The sequence below is a fragment of the Salvelinus sp. IW2-2015 genome, linkage group LG4p, assembly GCF_002910315.2.
Source record: "Salvelinus sp. IW2-2015 linkage group LG4p, ASM291031v2, whole genome shotgun sequence".
NCBI classification, from domain to species: domain Eukaryota; kingdom Metazoa; phylum Chordata; class Actinopteri; order Salmoniformes; family Salmonidae; genus Salvelinus; species Salvelinus sp. IW2-2015.
Window position 1 is genome coordinate 11,880,667 of NC_036841.1, and position 17,220 is coordinate 11,897,886.

Here is a 17,220-nt window from a genome sequence, read left to right on the forward strand (position 1 = left end):
GGGGGCGGCCCGTCAGGAATTCCAGGACCCAGTTGCACAGCGCGGGGAAAAACTAACAGGTCTGTGAGAGCCGGAATTCTTACTGGTTGGTAGGTGATCAAATACTTATGTCATGCAATAAAATGCAAATGAATTACTTAAAAATCATACAATGTGATTTTCTGGATTTTTGTTTTAGATTCCGTCTCTCATAGTTGAAGTGTACCTATGATAAAAATTACAGACCTCTACATGCTTTGTAAGTAGGAAAACCTGCAAAATCGGCAGTGTATCAAATACTTGTTCTCCCTTGTATTAGGGAGGGAGCCATCCCTTGTATTATTTTCTAGGCCTCCCAGGTATTTACATTTAATGTATGTATATGATTACTGTCGCTAAGGGGGAGCTGTGACATCAATTGAAATGCGTTAGTGAGAAATACTTTAGTGAGCTCATTAGTGAGATCGTCAGGTCTTGGAGGTTTCTTCTTCAATCTTGGAGAATGACTACTACTGAAAACGAACTATAAATTGAACCTATTAATTCAGGTATGTAATGTACAAAAGTGCAATATGACTCTCAAAATATTGAGGTAACATGGTTAACTACATAGTCCATGAGGTTGGTGACGTTTGAAGGCAATTGAAGGGAGTTTTAATGTGAAGTGAAAAACTGGTTGGTATTTTCCCCATTGTAAGTAATGGAGTTTGGCTAGATTGCTAATGGTTTACATGTAACATTAACGTTTTAAGAGAAGGGATTAAGATGTCATCTGAATTTACGAAAATAGTGTTTATCAGTTCGCTAATTTGATGCTAACCAAATTTAGCCTGGCTAAGCACTAGTTAGCTCTAGGCTAGTTTGTTTCAGTCAATGTTAGCTTACACGTTAGTGGTTAATAATGTAGTGGTTGATGCATTGTTTCACATAGGTCTCCAGTAATTTATATTTTTTTCTAAATTGGCGGACTCAGGTAGGAGATTGGCGGACTCAGGTAGGAGATTGGCGGACTCAGGTAGGAGACCTGAGCCAACTCCCCATGCTTACCGTGGCGAGAGAGTGACTGGGCAGGCACCGTGTTATGRGGTGAAGTACACGGTGTCCCCAGTGCGTACGCATAGCCCGGTGAGCTACATCGCAGCTCCTCGAATCAGCCGGGCTAGAGTGGGCATCGAGCCAGGAGGGATGATGCCGGCCCAGTGCATCTGGTCTCCAGTGCGTCTCCTCGGCCCGGGGTATACTGCACCAGCCCTACGCACGGTGTCCCCGGTTCGCCAGCACAGCCCAGTGCGGCCTGTTCCAACTCCCCGCACTTGCCGGGCTACAGGGGGGATCCAGCCAGGACGAGTTGTGCTAGCTCTGCGCTCGAGACCGCCAGTGCGCCTCCACGGTCCCATGCATCCGGTGCCTCGGCCAAGGACAAGGCCTCCTGCATGTCTCCCCAGCCTGGTCAGTTCTATGCCTGTGCTAAGCCCTAACCCTCCTGCATGTCTCTCCAGCCTGGTGAGTCCTGTGCCTTCTCCCAGAGCCAGGCCTCCTGTGTGTCTCTCCATTCCAGTGAGGATCCAGGGCACGAAGCCTCCAGTGATGATCCATGGCACGAAGCCTCCAGTGATGATCCATGGCACGAAGCCTCCTGTGATGATCCATGGCACGAAGCCTCCTGTGATGATCCATGGCACGAAGCCCTCCTGTATGTGATGATCCATGGCACGAAGCCTCCAGTGAGGATCCATGGCACAAAACCTCCAGTGAGGAGTTATGACACGAGGTCCCCAACGAAGGACGTCAGTCCGGTCAGTCCAGCATCGCCCTCTAGTCCGAGCCTCCAACGACGCCCTCTAGTCCGGAGCCTCCAGCGACGCGCTTCAGTCAGGAGCAGCCAGAGTCTCCCTCCTGTCGAGCAGCCAGAGTCTCCCTCCTGTCCGGAGCAGCCAGAGTCTTTCTCCTGTCCGGAGCAGCCAGAGTCTCCCTCCTGTCCGGAGCAGCCAGAGTCTCCCTCCTGTCCGGAGCAGCCAGAGTCTCCCCCTGTCCGGAGCAGCCAGAGTCTCCCTCCTGTCCGAGGTCCGGGGTTGGCGGTAAGGGTCCACGCTCCAGAGGCGCCACCTAAGTGGGCCAAGACTAAGGTGGAGCGGGTCCACGTCCCGCACCAGAGCCGCCACCACGGTGAAATGTCCACCCAGACCCTTCCCTATAGGTTCAGGTTTGCGGCCGGAGTCCGCACCTTTGGGGGGGGGGGGGGGGGGTTTACTGTCACGCCCTGACCGTAGAGATCCTTTTTATGTCTCTATTTTGGTTGGTCAGGGCGTGAGTTTGGGTGGGCATTCTATGTCTGGTGTTCTATGTTGTCCTTGTTTTTGTATTTCTATCTGTTTGGCCTGGTATGGTTCCCAATCAGAGGCAGCTGTATATCGTTGTCTCTGATTGAGAACCATACTTAGGTAGCCTGTTCCCACCTGTGTTTGTGGGTGGTTGTTTTCTGTTTTGTGTGTTCACCTGACAGAACTGTTCGTTTGTCGTTTCATTGTTGTTTTGTTCAGTGTTCAGTTTATTTGAGTAAAATATGAACACTTACCACGCTGCACCTTGGTCCTCTTCTCCTTCTCCCGACGACGTTCGTTACAGTGGAGGTTTTTGACAAGGTAAAAATTATTGTCTGCTGTTAATTTAATTTCTGGCCCTTCAAGAGACATGTAAGAGATGTATTTGTAATAATATGAAATATAATTGCATTTATTTCTATTATCAATCAAGGTGAGACTGAATTTGGATAAGGCACAGGAAGAACAGAAGGAGAGCCACCGGAGGAGAATCAACGGGATCAAGTGATTTGACATCCGGGCAGATGACTTGGCTTGGAAGAAGGAAGAAAGGAAGGCGAGACCTGGCAAACCATACTGCTCTTTCGCTCCTAGCTGTGGTCACCATCCGTTAACGTGAATATAAAAATCTCAGATGATAACTACAGGTGAAGTCGGAAGTTTACATACACCCTAGGCAAATACATTTAACTCAGTTTTTCACAATTCCTGACATTTTATCCCATAAAAAATTCCCTGTCTTAGGCAGGTTAGGATCACCACTTCATTTTAAGAATGTGAAATGTCAGAATAATAGTAGAGAGAATTATTTATTTCAGCTTTTATTTCTTTCATCACATTCCCAGTGGGTCAGAAGTTTACATACACTCAATTAGTATTTGGTAGCATTGCCTTTAAATTGTTTAACTTGGGTCAAACGTTTCGGGTAGCCTTCCATGAGCTTCCCACAATAAGTTGGGTGAATTTTGGCCCATTCCTCCTGACAGAGCTGGTGTAACTGAGTCAGGTTTGTAGGCCTCCTAGATCGCACACGCTTTTTTAGTTCTGCCCACAATTTTTCTATAGCGTTGAGGTCAGGGCTTTGTGATGGCCACTCCAATACCTTGACTTTGTTGTCCTTAAGCCATTTTGACACAACTTTGGAAGTATGCTTGGGATCATTGTTCATTTGGAAGACCCATTTGCAATCAAGCTTTAACTTTCTAACTGATGTCTTGAGATGTTGCTTCAATATATCCACATAACTTTCCTCCCTCATGATGCCATCCATTTTGTGAAGTGCACCAGTCCCTCCTGCAGCAAAGCACCCCCACAACATGATGCTGCCACCCCGTGCTTCACGTTTGGTATGGTGTTCTTCGGCTTGCAAGCATCCCCCTTTTTCCTACAAACATGACGGTGGTCATTATGGCCAAACAGTTCTATTTTTGTTTCATCAGACCAGAGGACATTTCTCCAAAAAGTACAATCTTTGTCCCCATGTGCAGTTGCAAACCGTAGTCTGGCTTTTTTATGGCAGTTTTGGAGCAGCGGCTTCTTCCTTGCTGAGCGGCCTTTCAGGTTATTTCAATATAGGACTTGTTTTACTGTGGATATAGATACTTTTGTACCTGTTTCCTCCAGCATCTTCACAAGGTCCTTTGCTGTTGTTCTGGGATTAATTTGAACTTTTCACACCAAAGTACGTTCATCTATAGGAGACAAAACGCGTCACCTTCCTGAGCGGTATGACAGCTGCGTGGTCCCATGGTGTTTATACTTGCACACTATTGTTTGTACAGATGAACGTGGTACCATCAGGCATTTGGAAATTGCTCCCAAGGATGAACCAGACTTGTGGAGGTCAACAATTTTTTTCTGAGGTCTTGGCTGATTTCTTTTGATTTTCCCATGATGTCAAGCAGAGGCACTGAGTTTGAAGGTAGGCCTTGAAATACATCCACAGGTACACCTCCAATTGACTCAAATGATGTCAATTAGCTTATCAGAAGTTTCTAAAGCCATGACATCATTTTCTGGGATTTTCCAAGCTGTTTAAAGGCACAGTCAATTTAGTGTATGTAAACTTCTGACCCACTGGAATTGTGATACAGTGAAATAATCTGTCTGTAAACCATTGTTTTAAAAATTACTTGTGTCATGCACAAAGTAGATATCCTAACCAACTTGCCAAAACTATAGTTTGTTAATTAACAAGAAATTTGTGGAGTGGTTGAAAAACGAGTTTTAATGACTCCAACCTAGGTGTATGTAAACTTCCGACTTCAACTGTACTGTAGCTACATGTAGTTGTTACCAAGCATGAGTTCCCCACATTGTAGCCTATACATGGAATATATTCACTGATCATGTAGTCTATTCTCTGTGTTACATGCCATTAATGAGTTTCAGATATCACCTTGCATTTACATGTCATTCTTCGGTGAGAACATATGCTCAATCTATTACCACAATAAGAATCATTTAGATCATATAATACATCTGGTAAAATATTCAGTGCATTACATTTGATAATGTTATACTTTCATTTAATTACATTTTTCACCTGTTTTCGTTAGAGGAACTTTGCAGGAGCGAGTGGAAGAACCTCGGGGACACTTTCGTCAAGGAAAGAAACAAGGAGGAGTTGAGGATGAGTGGGGCAGGGGCAGTGCAACACCAGTCATGGCGCTTCATGGCTGTCATGAGTTTCCTCAACCCCTTCCTTGAGTCCCGCCAAACCACTTCCAACATGGCTGAAGGGGGTAGGGGAGCAACGGACAGCCATGGAGCGTCAGGAGGAGGACAAGTAAGAGCAGCAGTAGCAGTGGCAGGGAGAGGAGGAGCAGCATTAGCAGCGGCAGGAAGAGGAGCAGCATTAGCAGCAGCAGGAAGAGGAGCAGCAGTAGCAGCAGCAGGAAGAGGAGCAGCGGTAGCAGCGGCAGGAGGAGAAGTAGGAGCAGCGATAGCAGCGGCAGGAGGAGAAGTAGGTGCAGCAGTAGCAGCGGCAGGAGGAGAAGTAGGAGCAGCAGTAGCAGGGAGAGGAGGAGGAGGAGAAGTAGGAGCAGCAGTAGCATGGGCAGGAGGAGGAGGAGGAGAAGCGGCAGGGCAAAGAGAAAAAGAGGGAGAGACGGTGGAGAAGCCGCAGCATCAGAGAGTGAGGATAGTGATGATGAGGGATGTGGTCAACCACAAGCAACTCAGTGCTCCCTCCCAGTTCTGAGCCACAAGCCTCTGTCAAGAGACGAGTCCCACCCCAGAAACCAATGACTCTTTTCGAGAAATGGGGTCCTTGTTGTAGCAAGGAAGGCATTGGAGGGTCCACTATCAACACCACCCACCCAGGACCCTATCCAGGCCCCTCTGGATGAGGACAAGCTTTTTTTTCTTTTTAAAGCTTACTCCCATCCATGAAAAGGCTGACCATTGTCAAAAAAGCAGCCATCAGGTTCCACATCCATAGGATAATTTATTAAGCAGAGGCCAAGTAGGACTAGGTGTGCGTGTGTGTGTGTGCGCGCGCGCGCGCGTGTGTGTGTGACCCCCGACTATGGCCCCCGACTATATAAACTTCCGAAATAAAAACTTAAGAATCAATGATTTGAATGTTTGCAGAAGGGAATGGTTACAGAAGCAATGTTAGTTTAATGTAACGCTTGGCTACCTCGTGGTGATCACTCACTATCTGAAATGTTCATTAAGGATAAAAGGATACAATTATTGCACTGTAATACACTATGACCTGTTACAAGTTATTCTGCCTTTTTTTGCAGTCTTCAATGCACATCTGGTGTGCATTATAAAAACAGACGGGGAACTGATGGAGGATACAGACATCTATGTTGACACAATAATGGAGAACTTACCTGCGAGTGGTCACTATCTGAGGGAGCTCAGGGAGCAGCACATAGCCAACAGTGTCTGCTCAGAAGTGATGAAACACTGCATAGAGGCATGGCAGCAGACTGGACAGGCCACTAAAGCACTACTGGAGTGAGGGAGCTCTGTTGGCTGAGCATGAGGCTCTTCTGTCACAGGGCACTAGGTTAGTGAGCTTTGAGCATGTGACGAGCAGCCCTCGGTTTCCCCAGAGCAACGGGGAGGCTGAACGAGCCTTTCAGACGGTCAAAAACCTGCTGAAGAAGGCTGCTGATCCATATCTGGCATTGCTCGCCTACAGGCCCACACCTCTGAGCAACGGATACAGTTCAGCAGAACTTCTTATGGGGCATCGCCTACGCGCACTACCTTACCTACTGATGGATTCTGGGTTCTGACTCCTAAAACTTGGAATAGTGTTAATTATCAGGTATCCTATTGAAACATTGAGTGCTATGGTCTAGGGTTTACATCAGAAGTGAATGGTTATCTGTAGGAGGAAGGTAAATGGTGTGTGCAATTAAGCTTGGAATGTACTGAGTGTAGGAAAAATTATCACATGTGGCAGGCACTGATAAGGGGAGAAAGCCATGGATTAGTGATGGATGGGGTCAGGTCACATTAAGGGAGAAGGAACAGTTTATTGCCCGTATCACTTAATTTCCTGCCTAGCAATAAAGATGCAATGGTTAGCGAGAAGAAGAAGACTCCACCCCAAATGGGGGTATATATACCACCACTGGTAGAACCATGTCTTTGTCTGTTCAGCTGTTCGATCCTTTGGGATGAATTAACTTGGTTTAAGCTTTCATAGTGTCCATCGAGTTCTTACTCTGATATTCAGAACCTAACACTACCTTTCCAGCTACATTGGAACCAGTACTTCCAGACCTCAGGAAAGTTAAAGTCAAGGAAAGAGAGAAGAAGTGGATGGATGCAAAATGCTACGACAAGAGACATCGGGTGAGAGACCTTTCCAGACTGTCACCAGGAGACAATGTGTGGATCATTGAAGCAAAAGCACAGGGCTCAGTGACATTTGCACATCGCAATCCCCGCTATTACCTTATCAGCGAGCCACAAGGCACCCTCAGGAGAAACTGCCATCATTTGGTGCCTATGCCTGCTTCAAAGACCAACTGTGAAAACAGCCAACAGTTGCAACTACCTTAGGAGGACATGCCTACCCTTCCCAGGCAGACTCAGGTGTCTACCTCTATGTACTGTCAGGTCACACCTGCCTCTGTGAGAACGAGATCAGGCAGAGTAGTGATAAAACCAGAGGCTTGATTTTTGAGTGACTGAAAGTAACTTGTATAAAAGTTTATAGTGCTGGGGACAGTTCAAGAGAAATAGTTTGCTTTAAATGTTCACCTGATACTGAGTTTTAGTTAAAAAGCCAGACTAGGAACAGGCCTGTTTTACATGGGCAGAATAACCCCTTATGACCTGCTGAGACAAAGCTAGACTACCCTTTGTTGTCCAGAAAGGGAGATGTGGGGTAATGTTAATGTTGAGCAGTAACATAGGGGGCAAGGAGGTCACGGGGAGAAGGCGGATAAGAATAAGGATGTTTTAGCCAGCAAGTGTGTTCAATAAAAGCCTTTTATTACTTTATATTAAACAGTATAAACGTACAGAAGTAGTCCGTGTCTTCATAAAGTAACCTACACGATAGGCCTAATGTTTAGTGATTTACTGATGCTGTTTAACAAAAAATTGTCATGTGATTTCATGCCCTAATAAATGTTAGTTAGAATGGCATTTTTCCATTCAGACTATAGACCTATTTGCCTAACCTACAAATTGCATGGAATGTTGATGTCTGAAACGAGGGAAAGCGTTTGAAAAAGAAGAAGCTAGACTGTGTGAACTTTAATTCTCGTTCCCCAGTTGAAAACGTTTTCTTCCGTTTGGTGTCCACAGAAGACCGCCTACATGATGACGTCAGAACAAGGACCCAACCAGGAGGGTCGTCACAGTTAACACAGCCACAAAGTCATAATTATGTCTAAACCCCTCCTGTTTCTACAGTTTATCTTCTTAAAATCTAATTTGAAACCTAACCTTAACCCTGACCTTAACAACACTTCCAACATTGTGCCTAACCTTACATTAAGACAAGACATACATTTTTATTTTCATAAATGTTTACGATATAGCCCATTTTAAATTTGTGGCTGTGGTAACTAGTGTCAACCAAGCAGGAGCGCTTGGTACAAATGGCGAGCGCCATGGAAACAGTGTTAAATGACGGGGCACTTGATAAAAGTGCTATTTGTATTCGTTTTAATTCACTTTACACGCCCTTTACATGCAGTCAGAGCCGGGAAAATGGATCTTTAACGTCAACAGTGTAAATAGTATTGTCTTGTGCGTATCATCATGTCCTACCAAAACATAATCGGCATATATTTAGAGCTTGTTTAGAACATTCTCTACTTAGCCAGATTAATCTATTTCAATAGTTGATATGCTGTCGCAATCTACAGAAGGTGGCATTGAGACAACACTTGCCTTTCTTTAGTTTTACGCCCTATGCACCATTCTGGAAAGGTCTGTAACAACAACAATGTAACATTGTAACAGCTTCCACTATATTATAAACAATGTAACACTATCGTTCTGTCTTGATTAGGCCTGCCAAAGTATCCTTATTCTTGTACCATATCGGGGTTTTACAATGGGGTTTTGTTTCACGACTAAACAATACAAGTAATCTAATCCAATCATTCATAGACTACCTGCCCTCATGTCTAGCTAAATTCCTTATTAGCAATTCAGCTATTTTGTTCAGATCATTTGAAACCCAACAGTTCTTTTTACCAGAATATTGACTATCAATCACAGCCGGATTTAGCCTGGATTCAAACCAGGGACTGTAGTGTCACGTCTTGCACTGAGATGCAGTGCCTTAGACCACTGTGCCACTTGTGTAAAGAGGAAACATAGAATAAGCTGTTTTTTTTCTCTTCATCCAGACAATGTTAACAATACTGTCATTCAGTTGAAATATAAGTAGGCCTCTCTTATGTTCTACAAGTTAGGATAAAACTCAGTTATTTACTGAACCTTATAGAATATCATATAGTAAGACAATGATTACCCTTCCTCTGACGAGAATATGTAGGATGGRATACTGTCAGTGCAGGATATTTGTATGATAGCATTACTGTATACAAGATGATACTTTATTGAGTATACAGTAAGAGCATGGGAAAACCTGTTGGGGGAGGAAGTAGTAGGGGGAGGAAGTAGTAGCCTCTGGCCCTGACTCTGGCCCTCAGTCAGGAACAGATCTGGTGAGAGCTCTGTGACTAAGTTGTTTTCATAAGATGTGTCTACTGTTTCAGGGTTGACGGAACACTGTGAACCTCCAGTTAAACTCAACATCTCCTGGTACCTAAGGAGCTCCCGCTGCTTCGACGAGGTGTTCGGTCTCGACGTGAGTTCCTCTCTCTCGTTTAAAACTAACTGCACTCTGAATGGGCTCATTCATGCTGGACATTCACACTGTACCTGTTGTATTCCATAAACTCTCCAGCTTTTCCTTTTTTCAGCTAGTTTCATGTTCTCAATTTAACAACCGGCAATAGTGTCTCGATAGGGGGGGCGCGGTGTCATTCATGTTTTATGATTTGTTTTATGACTGCATAGACAGTGTGGTTTGTGCAAATACTTATTAAGTTTATCATACCTGTGTGATTTACAGCCTCTGAAGGCAGGGAGCTACTTCAGGACGACAGATGTGAAACAGGAAGGAGGAAGTGGGTTCTATGTGTTCCACCAGTACCCTGCCATTGAGTGAAAATAGACCATGACCCTCAGCGAGGTACAGTATGTGGCAATGGAGGGTCTCATAAGAAAGCATGGTGGCACTTTATTTTACAGTACCTTACAGAAATATCCCGGCATTTACATGGTAACATTTTATTTACACAGTAAAGCCAGACTCTACAGCAATGCCACATAATGCAATATTCAAAGCTGCACGTCTGGTTTTGTGAGACTGGTTTTGTGAGATTAATAACACATTCATGACCTATGCATTACTTCTTTGTTTCTAAATAAAAGCACTTCGCTAGTAGCTAACTTCCTATTAAATGGCAGGTAGAACCAGTGGAATCAGTACAGTGAAATAAAGTGCGGGAAAAAGCATACCGCAAATACCACAACCTCATTATATGTTCCACCTCACTCTTTCATGTTGTCTTCCTGAGTTTGTTTGTTCACTAAAGTGTGACCTGAATATAGCAGCTTGTAACTGATCATTAGGAAGTGTTTGTAATTCTGAGTAAGTATGTTCGTATACAATGCAGCTCATGGCGAGGCTATATTATGGAGGTGTTCATGGCGTATCATTGTCTAATGGTTGCTACTCTGCTTTGTTTTCTGTAACAGTTCTTCCTCAACAAATTTGAGGAGCCGACTAGGCTTACTGAGCCAGTTCATGAACAGGTGAGCGGCTAAAACAGACAGGGTTTGCATACAAATCCTTCTATATACATAAATCTTTAAAAAAAAAATAGATACAGATGATCTGTTTTGTTAGAGAAGTTGACAATAGAGCATGCGTGTGCGTATAGTAACACAGTAATTCACCAAGGTGTCATGAATGACTGTCTCTGGGATGAGGAAAGAAGCACCGGGGAGGTAAATCAACAAATCAAACACCCTCTGATATCATAATCAAATATCCTGAGCAAAACTATAAATGCAACATGAAAGGGTGTGGGTCCCACGTTTCATGAGCTGAAATAAAAGATCCCAGAAATTTTCCATACACACAAAAAACGTATTTCTCTGAAATTGTGTGCACAAATTTGTTCACATCCCTGTAAGTGAGCATTTCCCTTTTGCCATGATAATCCATCCACCTGACAGGTGTGGCATATCAAGAAGCTGATTAAACAGCATGATCATTACTCTTGTGTACCTTGTGCTGGGGACAATAATAAAGGCCACTTTAAAATGTGCCTTTTGTCACACAACAAAATGCCATAGATATCTCAAGTTAAGGGAGTGTGCAATTGGAATGCTGACTGCAGGAATGTCCACCAGAGCTGTTGCCAGAGATTTAAATGTTAATTTCTCTACCATAAGCCGCCTCCAACGTCATTTTAGAGAATTTGGCAGTACGTCCATCCGGTGGGTGGGCCTATGCCCTCCCAGTCCCATCCATGTCTGTGCCCCTGCCCAGTCATGTGAAATACATAGATTAGGGCCTAATGATTTTTATTTCAATTGACCGATTTCCTTATATGAACTGTAACTCAGTACAATCGTTGAAAGTGTCGCATGTTGCATTTATATTTTTGTTCACTATAAATAGATTAACAGTGTTGATGCGATGGGTCAAGCTTAGAATTAGCACTCAAAACTTAAGCCTACATCTATAAAGTGATAAACCCAGTTAAATTCCCCTCTAAACTTACCTTTAACTTATGAGTGGTCGGGGTTGCCTCGACTTTGTCCACCAATCTTTATGAACAGAGCACATTCGTCACCTGTTTGTTCATTGATCGACCCGGTCCCTCAGCATCATCGTTGAGATTTATGGTCTTTCAAGGTCCACTCTGTCCCCAGTCGATGACATGCCCCGATCACCATCTGCTCACCKAATTCGTGGCCCTATCCTTGAACAGCGGCTCTCTCGTTGCTCTCACATCATCAGTCGCTGTTCACTGTGCTTCTCCTTTTTCCCATGCAGTGTGTAAATAAAGTTAATAGGCAGCCAACAATAGGCTATTAGTCGGCAGAGGTGGAAGTCAAGAGTGGTGCTGATGAATAACAAAAAATGTATTGGTCACATACACGTGGTTAGCAGATGTTATTGCGAGTGTAGCGAAAAGCTTGTGCTTCTAGTTCTGACAGTGCAGCAATATCTAACATGTAATATAACAATTCCATAACAACTACCTAATAAACACAAATCTAAGTAAAGGAATGGAATAAGAATATATAAATATTTGGATGTGCAAAGATAGAGCGGCATAGGCAAGATGCAATAAAATACAGTATATACATATGAGATCAGTGATGCAAGATATGTAAACATTATTAAATTTAGTAGTGATACATTTATTAAAGTGCCCAATGATTTCGAGTCTGTATGTAGGCAGCAGCCTCTCTGTGTTAGTGATGGCTGTTTAACAGTCTGATGACCTCGATAGAAGCCGTTTTTCAGTCCCAGCTTTGATGCACCTGTACTGACCTCGCCTTCTGGGTGGTAGCGGAGAGAACAGGCAGTGGCTCGGGTGGTTGTTGTCCTTGATAACTGAATAACAATCAACTTTATTATTGACTTGGTTTTCAAAAGTCAGCCAAATAACCACAATACAACAAAAAGATTAAAGTAAACACGAGAGGTCAATTCTTTAATGAGCAAAGGCAGAAAATGTAGAAATGGTAACGAGACGGATGTAAGTATTGCGTAATATTGGCCCTTTATTAAGCACTAGAATGTATATATTACATAGCAGTATGGAATGTTTGACCAAAAATGTGTTGCCAGAAAAAAAGGAAAACACAAAACTGAACTCCCTTTCTATATTTTTTTCATTTGGCCTAATGGAGAGAAAGTATATTGGTGCTTTCCTGGTGTTGCTTCAAATGCTGCCATCTAGTGATGAATTTAATTAACATTCATGACTGAACGACGTATGAATGTCTGCAAACAATAACAATGGTACTTTGAAATAAAAATCTTAAAACGAGAGAGAGAGATGAACGCAGACTTTTTGTAGGCCTTCCCTGATGCTTCATGAGTGCATGGTCAACTGAAGCCACTGCGGAGAAAGCAAAACACAATAAGAGGTGTGGTTATTTAGGTTTAATTTCAGTGCATATATCCAGTCATTAATCTTAAAAATGGTCCCTAAACACACCGTTTAAATGCAGAGCAAATAGTGAAAACTAATTTACCTCCTGGATGTTGACTTTGATCCTTCCATTACCATCTTTGTCTAGAGTCTTGAAGGCTCCTGAAAATGCACAAAACACTATTACTGAAGGGTAATGAAAAGTAAATAGTCTGAAATCAAGAACATAATTGGCCTGAGCAGGGGAATGTTGAGGATTCACTTACGACACATGGCGTCCAGTCTGACCAGGCACCCAATGAAGTTGTCAAAGTCCATGTTGCCCTGTTCGTCACTGTACCTGCGGACAATCAACTGGAAGAGCTGGTCGTTGAGAGGGAAACCTGCACACGGACATAACAGGAGAGAGACACCAATGAGACCAAATACATATATGCAGGGGAAAAAGCTAGCTTTCATCAGCTGTTTGTTGTCACTGTTATGACGCTGTTATAAAGCCCTTATGATAAAGAAATATGCAATTCTATGTTCCGGTTGTCATGATTTCTAAGCCCACATGCAGATTTGAAGGCAGCGGACAGCTCTCGTGAGGAGATGATCCCTGAGCAGTCTGCGTCATTTGATATGTAGATGCCCTGCAACAGAGCGGAAATAAGGTTACACCGAGAGGTCAAAGTTGGCAGCACCTTTTATTAAGAGTGTATTAACATGACATTTATAAACAACATTCTTACAGTAGTGGAGTAAGAGGACTATTGTAAGTTGTATGGGATGTTATATGAATGCCTTGCAAATACATGTAAATCATTTGTAGTTCAAGGCAAACGTTTCACAAAAATGCCCATGATTTAACACAATTGTTAATACAGTGCCGATTGTGAAAAATGGAACAAGAGAACTGAAACTCACCTGCCATTTCTTGATGTTGTTCCATAAAAACTTGAACTCATGGAAACCTAGCTTTCCTGTGCTGTCGCTCTGTGTGCTCAGGGTTAAGGTAAAACTTAATATCAACTACTCTGATAGTATAGTGTAGTATAGTTCTCCATCCTAATACAAACACTGATGTGGAAGGATACGTCCATGACAGCCACCATGCCCCTGCATGACTCGATGCTAAAGCCGTCAGTCTTCAGGTCACAACCTGAAATGAACACAGACAGACCACTGCTTCAATAGAACAACGTAAACCATTCCATGGAACCAGTCTTGTGCTTAGACTCCATTATGTGTGCAAGAGGAATCTAAATACGAGTAAAACGTGTGTGTGTGTGTGTGTGTGTGTGTGTGTGTGTGTGTGTACAGAGAGCACATAGATACAAAAAGGCATGCATAGACATGCTGTCAAACAAAAGGTACATGCACACAGAGGTATAAATACTATAAAAAGAATGCAATGACAAGTATACTGTAGACACAAGCACAGTGTTTGTGTAAGAATAGGACTCACATTTGCCAATGATCCTGTTGAGGATGTTCATCAGTTCAGTGGGGCTCACCTCCATGTCCTATAAAACACAGATAGATACACAATTAAATCTTCATACACTGTATATGCCTACATGTATTTGGGTCACAACTCAGCTCACAAAAGGACACTGAAACAACTTTTTTATTTATTTAACCTTTATTTAACTAGGCAAGTCAGTTAAGAACAAATTCTTATTTACAATGGCGGCCTAGGAACAGTGGGTTAACTGCCTTGTTGAGGGGCAGAACGACAGATTTTTATCATTTAGTAATAAATGATAGGTCATTTCCACAGGTGTTTTATGTGTACAATCATGGACCAAATACATAGTTCTCTGTGTATTTGTGTGTTTACGTGGCATATCAGAACAACCAAAGTGATGGTAATAACTTCAAAACTTTGGCAGATACATTTGCAGCAGGTACAGTATGTCTTTAGGTTTCATTCCATATGCATCTTGTGTTCCCTCCCCTTTATGAGTAAGGCCTCAAAGAAGTCGGCTAGTCATCAATTTAAAAAGTCAACTTTTACCAGCTGACCGTACCGGTAGAACATGTATCCACCCCTATCTATGATTCACACAATCTACACCCCACCACCCACACAAAACTAACCAGGCAGGAGAGCCGCCCTGTCAGACAATGGTAGGAGGCACATAGAGGAGGAACCAGTCCCGCTTCCTGTCCGTGGAATAAACCAGGTTTGGGTTGTCATCAAAACTCCACCACTGCCTGATCCAACAACAGTGAATCATTGTGAGTATAGCTGTAGAGAAGGGGCTTGTCTGTGGAGCCCTGGGCTTAAATCACCATAACCAATGGGGTGGAATCAATGATTTAAGCCAACCGGAGCTCTTTACTGTACTCTTCCAAAATGCTTCTATTGGTTGGCAGCAGTGCATGACAGACAGCACATTTGAAGCCTCAACTTCACCATGTCTGGATAGATGGATGAATCACATTCTGAAGACTGGCTCCAGATGAAGCTGGGTGAATGGAAGGGTTTGGAATGCAAACAAGACTTAACTGGGATACAGGGTTTCCCTGATTGTGCCAGTGTACCATCAGCCAATAAATTAAATACCATCCATGCCATGGATATTTGGCTGTGCCTACTTCAAAAGATAATACACCACAAACAATACGGTAACTTCATTTCCACTGGTTGTTGTTCTGCACTCTATTACACTAAACCACTAACGGTGGGTTAATGTAAATTATTTTAACAACTGTGTGTTGTCCTTGTAGATATCCACATAATGAAACAGCCTCTTTAAAACATTCAACAAGAGGCCTAATTATACAATGGCACACGTATAGCACTGTATTTGATGGCCAAAAGCCTGAGATGAATATGTCTCAATGACTCATAGTTAGAATCAAGCATGAGAGGCATTGTTGACTTGACTTATCTCCGCTCTTCTCTGAACAGGATAGGAAAGGACAGTAGGTTCAGAGGTGAATAGATATGAGAGTAGTAGGAGGGCATATGTTGAAAAACAATAAGTACTTACATCCCCAGCGAGTTGCTGGAACACCTTACGAAACTGTCTCTCCTCGTCATTTTCATTCTGCTCCGCGTAGGCCAGAGGTCTGCGTGGTGGGGGCTAGGACACAAACACAGACCAAGTTCTGTTAGCACTAACACACATCCCTCTTCACTGCAGTCTGGCATGCAAGCCAACACACACCAAGAGCTGTGGCTAATTTGTTCAAAAGAGTAGTGTTTTACTTCTAAAATGTTCATAAGACTATGGATGCTCTGAACTTGTTATGAAAGAAAATAGGTGCTAAAGGTTTTACTCACAGGATCTGATGGCACAAACTGACTGGGGTCGATGTTGCTGTTGGAGAATACAAGGACCTATTTCTATTTAATAGAAACTGTGTGCAAAGTCATGAATGAAGTCAGTATGCTGACTGTGTGTGTGTGTGTGTGTGTGTGTGTGTGTGTGTGTGTGTGTGTGTGTGTGTGTGTGTGTGTGTGTGTGTGTGTGTGTGTGTGTGTGTGTGTGTGTGTGTGTGTGTCAAAAGGAGTTTTGTTAGTGCTAACAGAACCTGCTGTGCCTACCTCACAACATCCAGGATGCCACCAATGAGTTTTTTAGCCAGAAACATCTTGATGGGGGACAGCGGGGAAAATCTACAAAAGTCAAGAGAACAAAAATTATAAGAGTTCGATCATCAAACATCTGATCGATTAAACAAAAAGGCGACAACAGAGAAAGCAAGCTATAATACAGTATGTCCGGCTGAAATAAATGTGCTATGCGTTTTGGTGCTCCCTCTGAAAACTTTTCTCACTGGCCTGCATTGGCAAGCAGCACAAACATTATAACCTCTGCAGCAGATGTCAAAAGTAACCAAGAAGACAAAACAAACCAACGTGAAACAGTCAGATAAACGAATGAAGGAAATCTGATTGCCTTAAATTGAGAAGAATACTTACAGGGACCAAATGCTTCGCTGAAGTCGGCAGAGACTGACGTGATGGCACTCCTATTGGGTACAAAAAAACTATTTTGCAAGGAGTTATTTGTCAATGCATCAGAACTCCACACCCCTGCCCAGTAGAGAAGTGCGCACCATAGGGAGAGACAGGTCGGGAATGACTCTGGGTCCTATAACCCGTAGGGCGATGTCAAGAATGACTGTCATTTCCCTATTGATGATATTACGGATGAGACTTATTCTGAACATTTTAAGGACACTTTTATTATGTTTGATTCACATAGATTTAACATAATGATGAAATGAGGGTACATCGGCCT

At 43.2% G+C, this 17,220-nt stretch overlaps 1 protein-coding gene across 1 annotated transcript; it reads right to left on the bottom strand.

The window, feature by feature from the left end:
* Positions 1–12,508: 12,508 nt before the first annotated feature.
* Positions 12,509–16,989, bottom strand: LOC111960524 (calpain small subunit 1). Its single transcript, XM_023982549.2, has 11 exons — positions 16,899–16,989; positions 16,521–16,592; positions 16,257–16,293; positions 15,964–16,056; positions 14,430–14,487; positions 14,059–14,123; positions 13,889–13,957; positions 13,536–13,614; positions 13,246–13,362; positions 13,083–13,141; positions 12,509–12,946 (listed from the first exon to the last, which is right to left on the bottom strand). The coding sequence occupies exons 2-11, from the start codon at positions 16,565–16,567 to the stop codon at positions 12,920–12,922; spliced, it is 651 nt and encodes a 216-aa protein (XP_023838317.1). The 5' UTR covers positions 16,568–16,592; positions 16,899–16,989; the 3' UTR covers positions 12,509–12,919.
* Between the last annotated feature and the right edge of the window lie 231 nt (positions 16,990–17,220).

What these genes read in the sequence shown, in the direction of transcription:
- LOC111960524 (XM_023982549.2), bottom strand. Translation starts at nt 16,567, where the DNA reads ATGTTTCTGGCTAAAAAACTCATTGGTGGCATCCTGGATGTTGTGAG. An exon ending in CAACAGGATCATTGGCAAAT is followed by an intron (nt 14,124 to 14,429) that starts GTGAGTCCTATT and finishes TGTTCATTTCAG; the next exon opens with GTTGTGACCTGAAGACTGAC. An exon ending in CGCTGCCTTCAAATCTGCAT is followed by an intron (nt 13,363 to 13,535) that starts GTGGGCTTAGAA and finishes GTCCGTGTGCAG; the next exon opens with GTTTCCCTCTCAACGACCAG.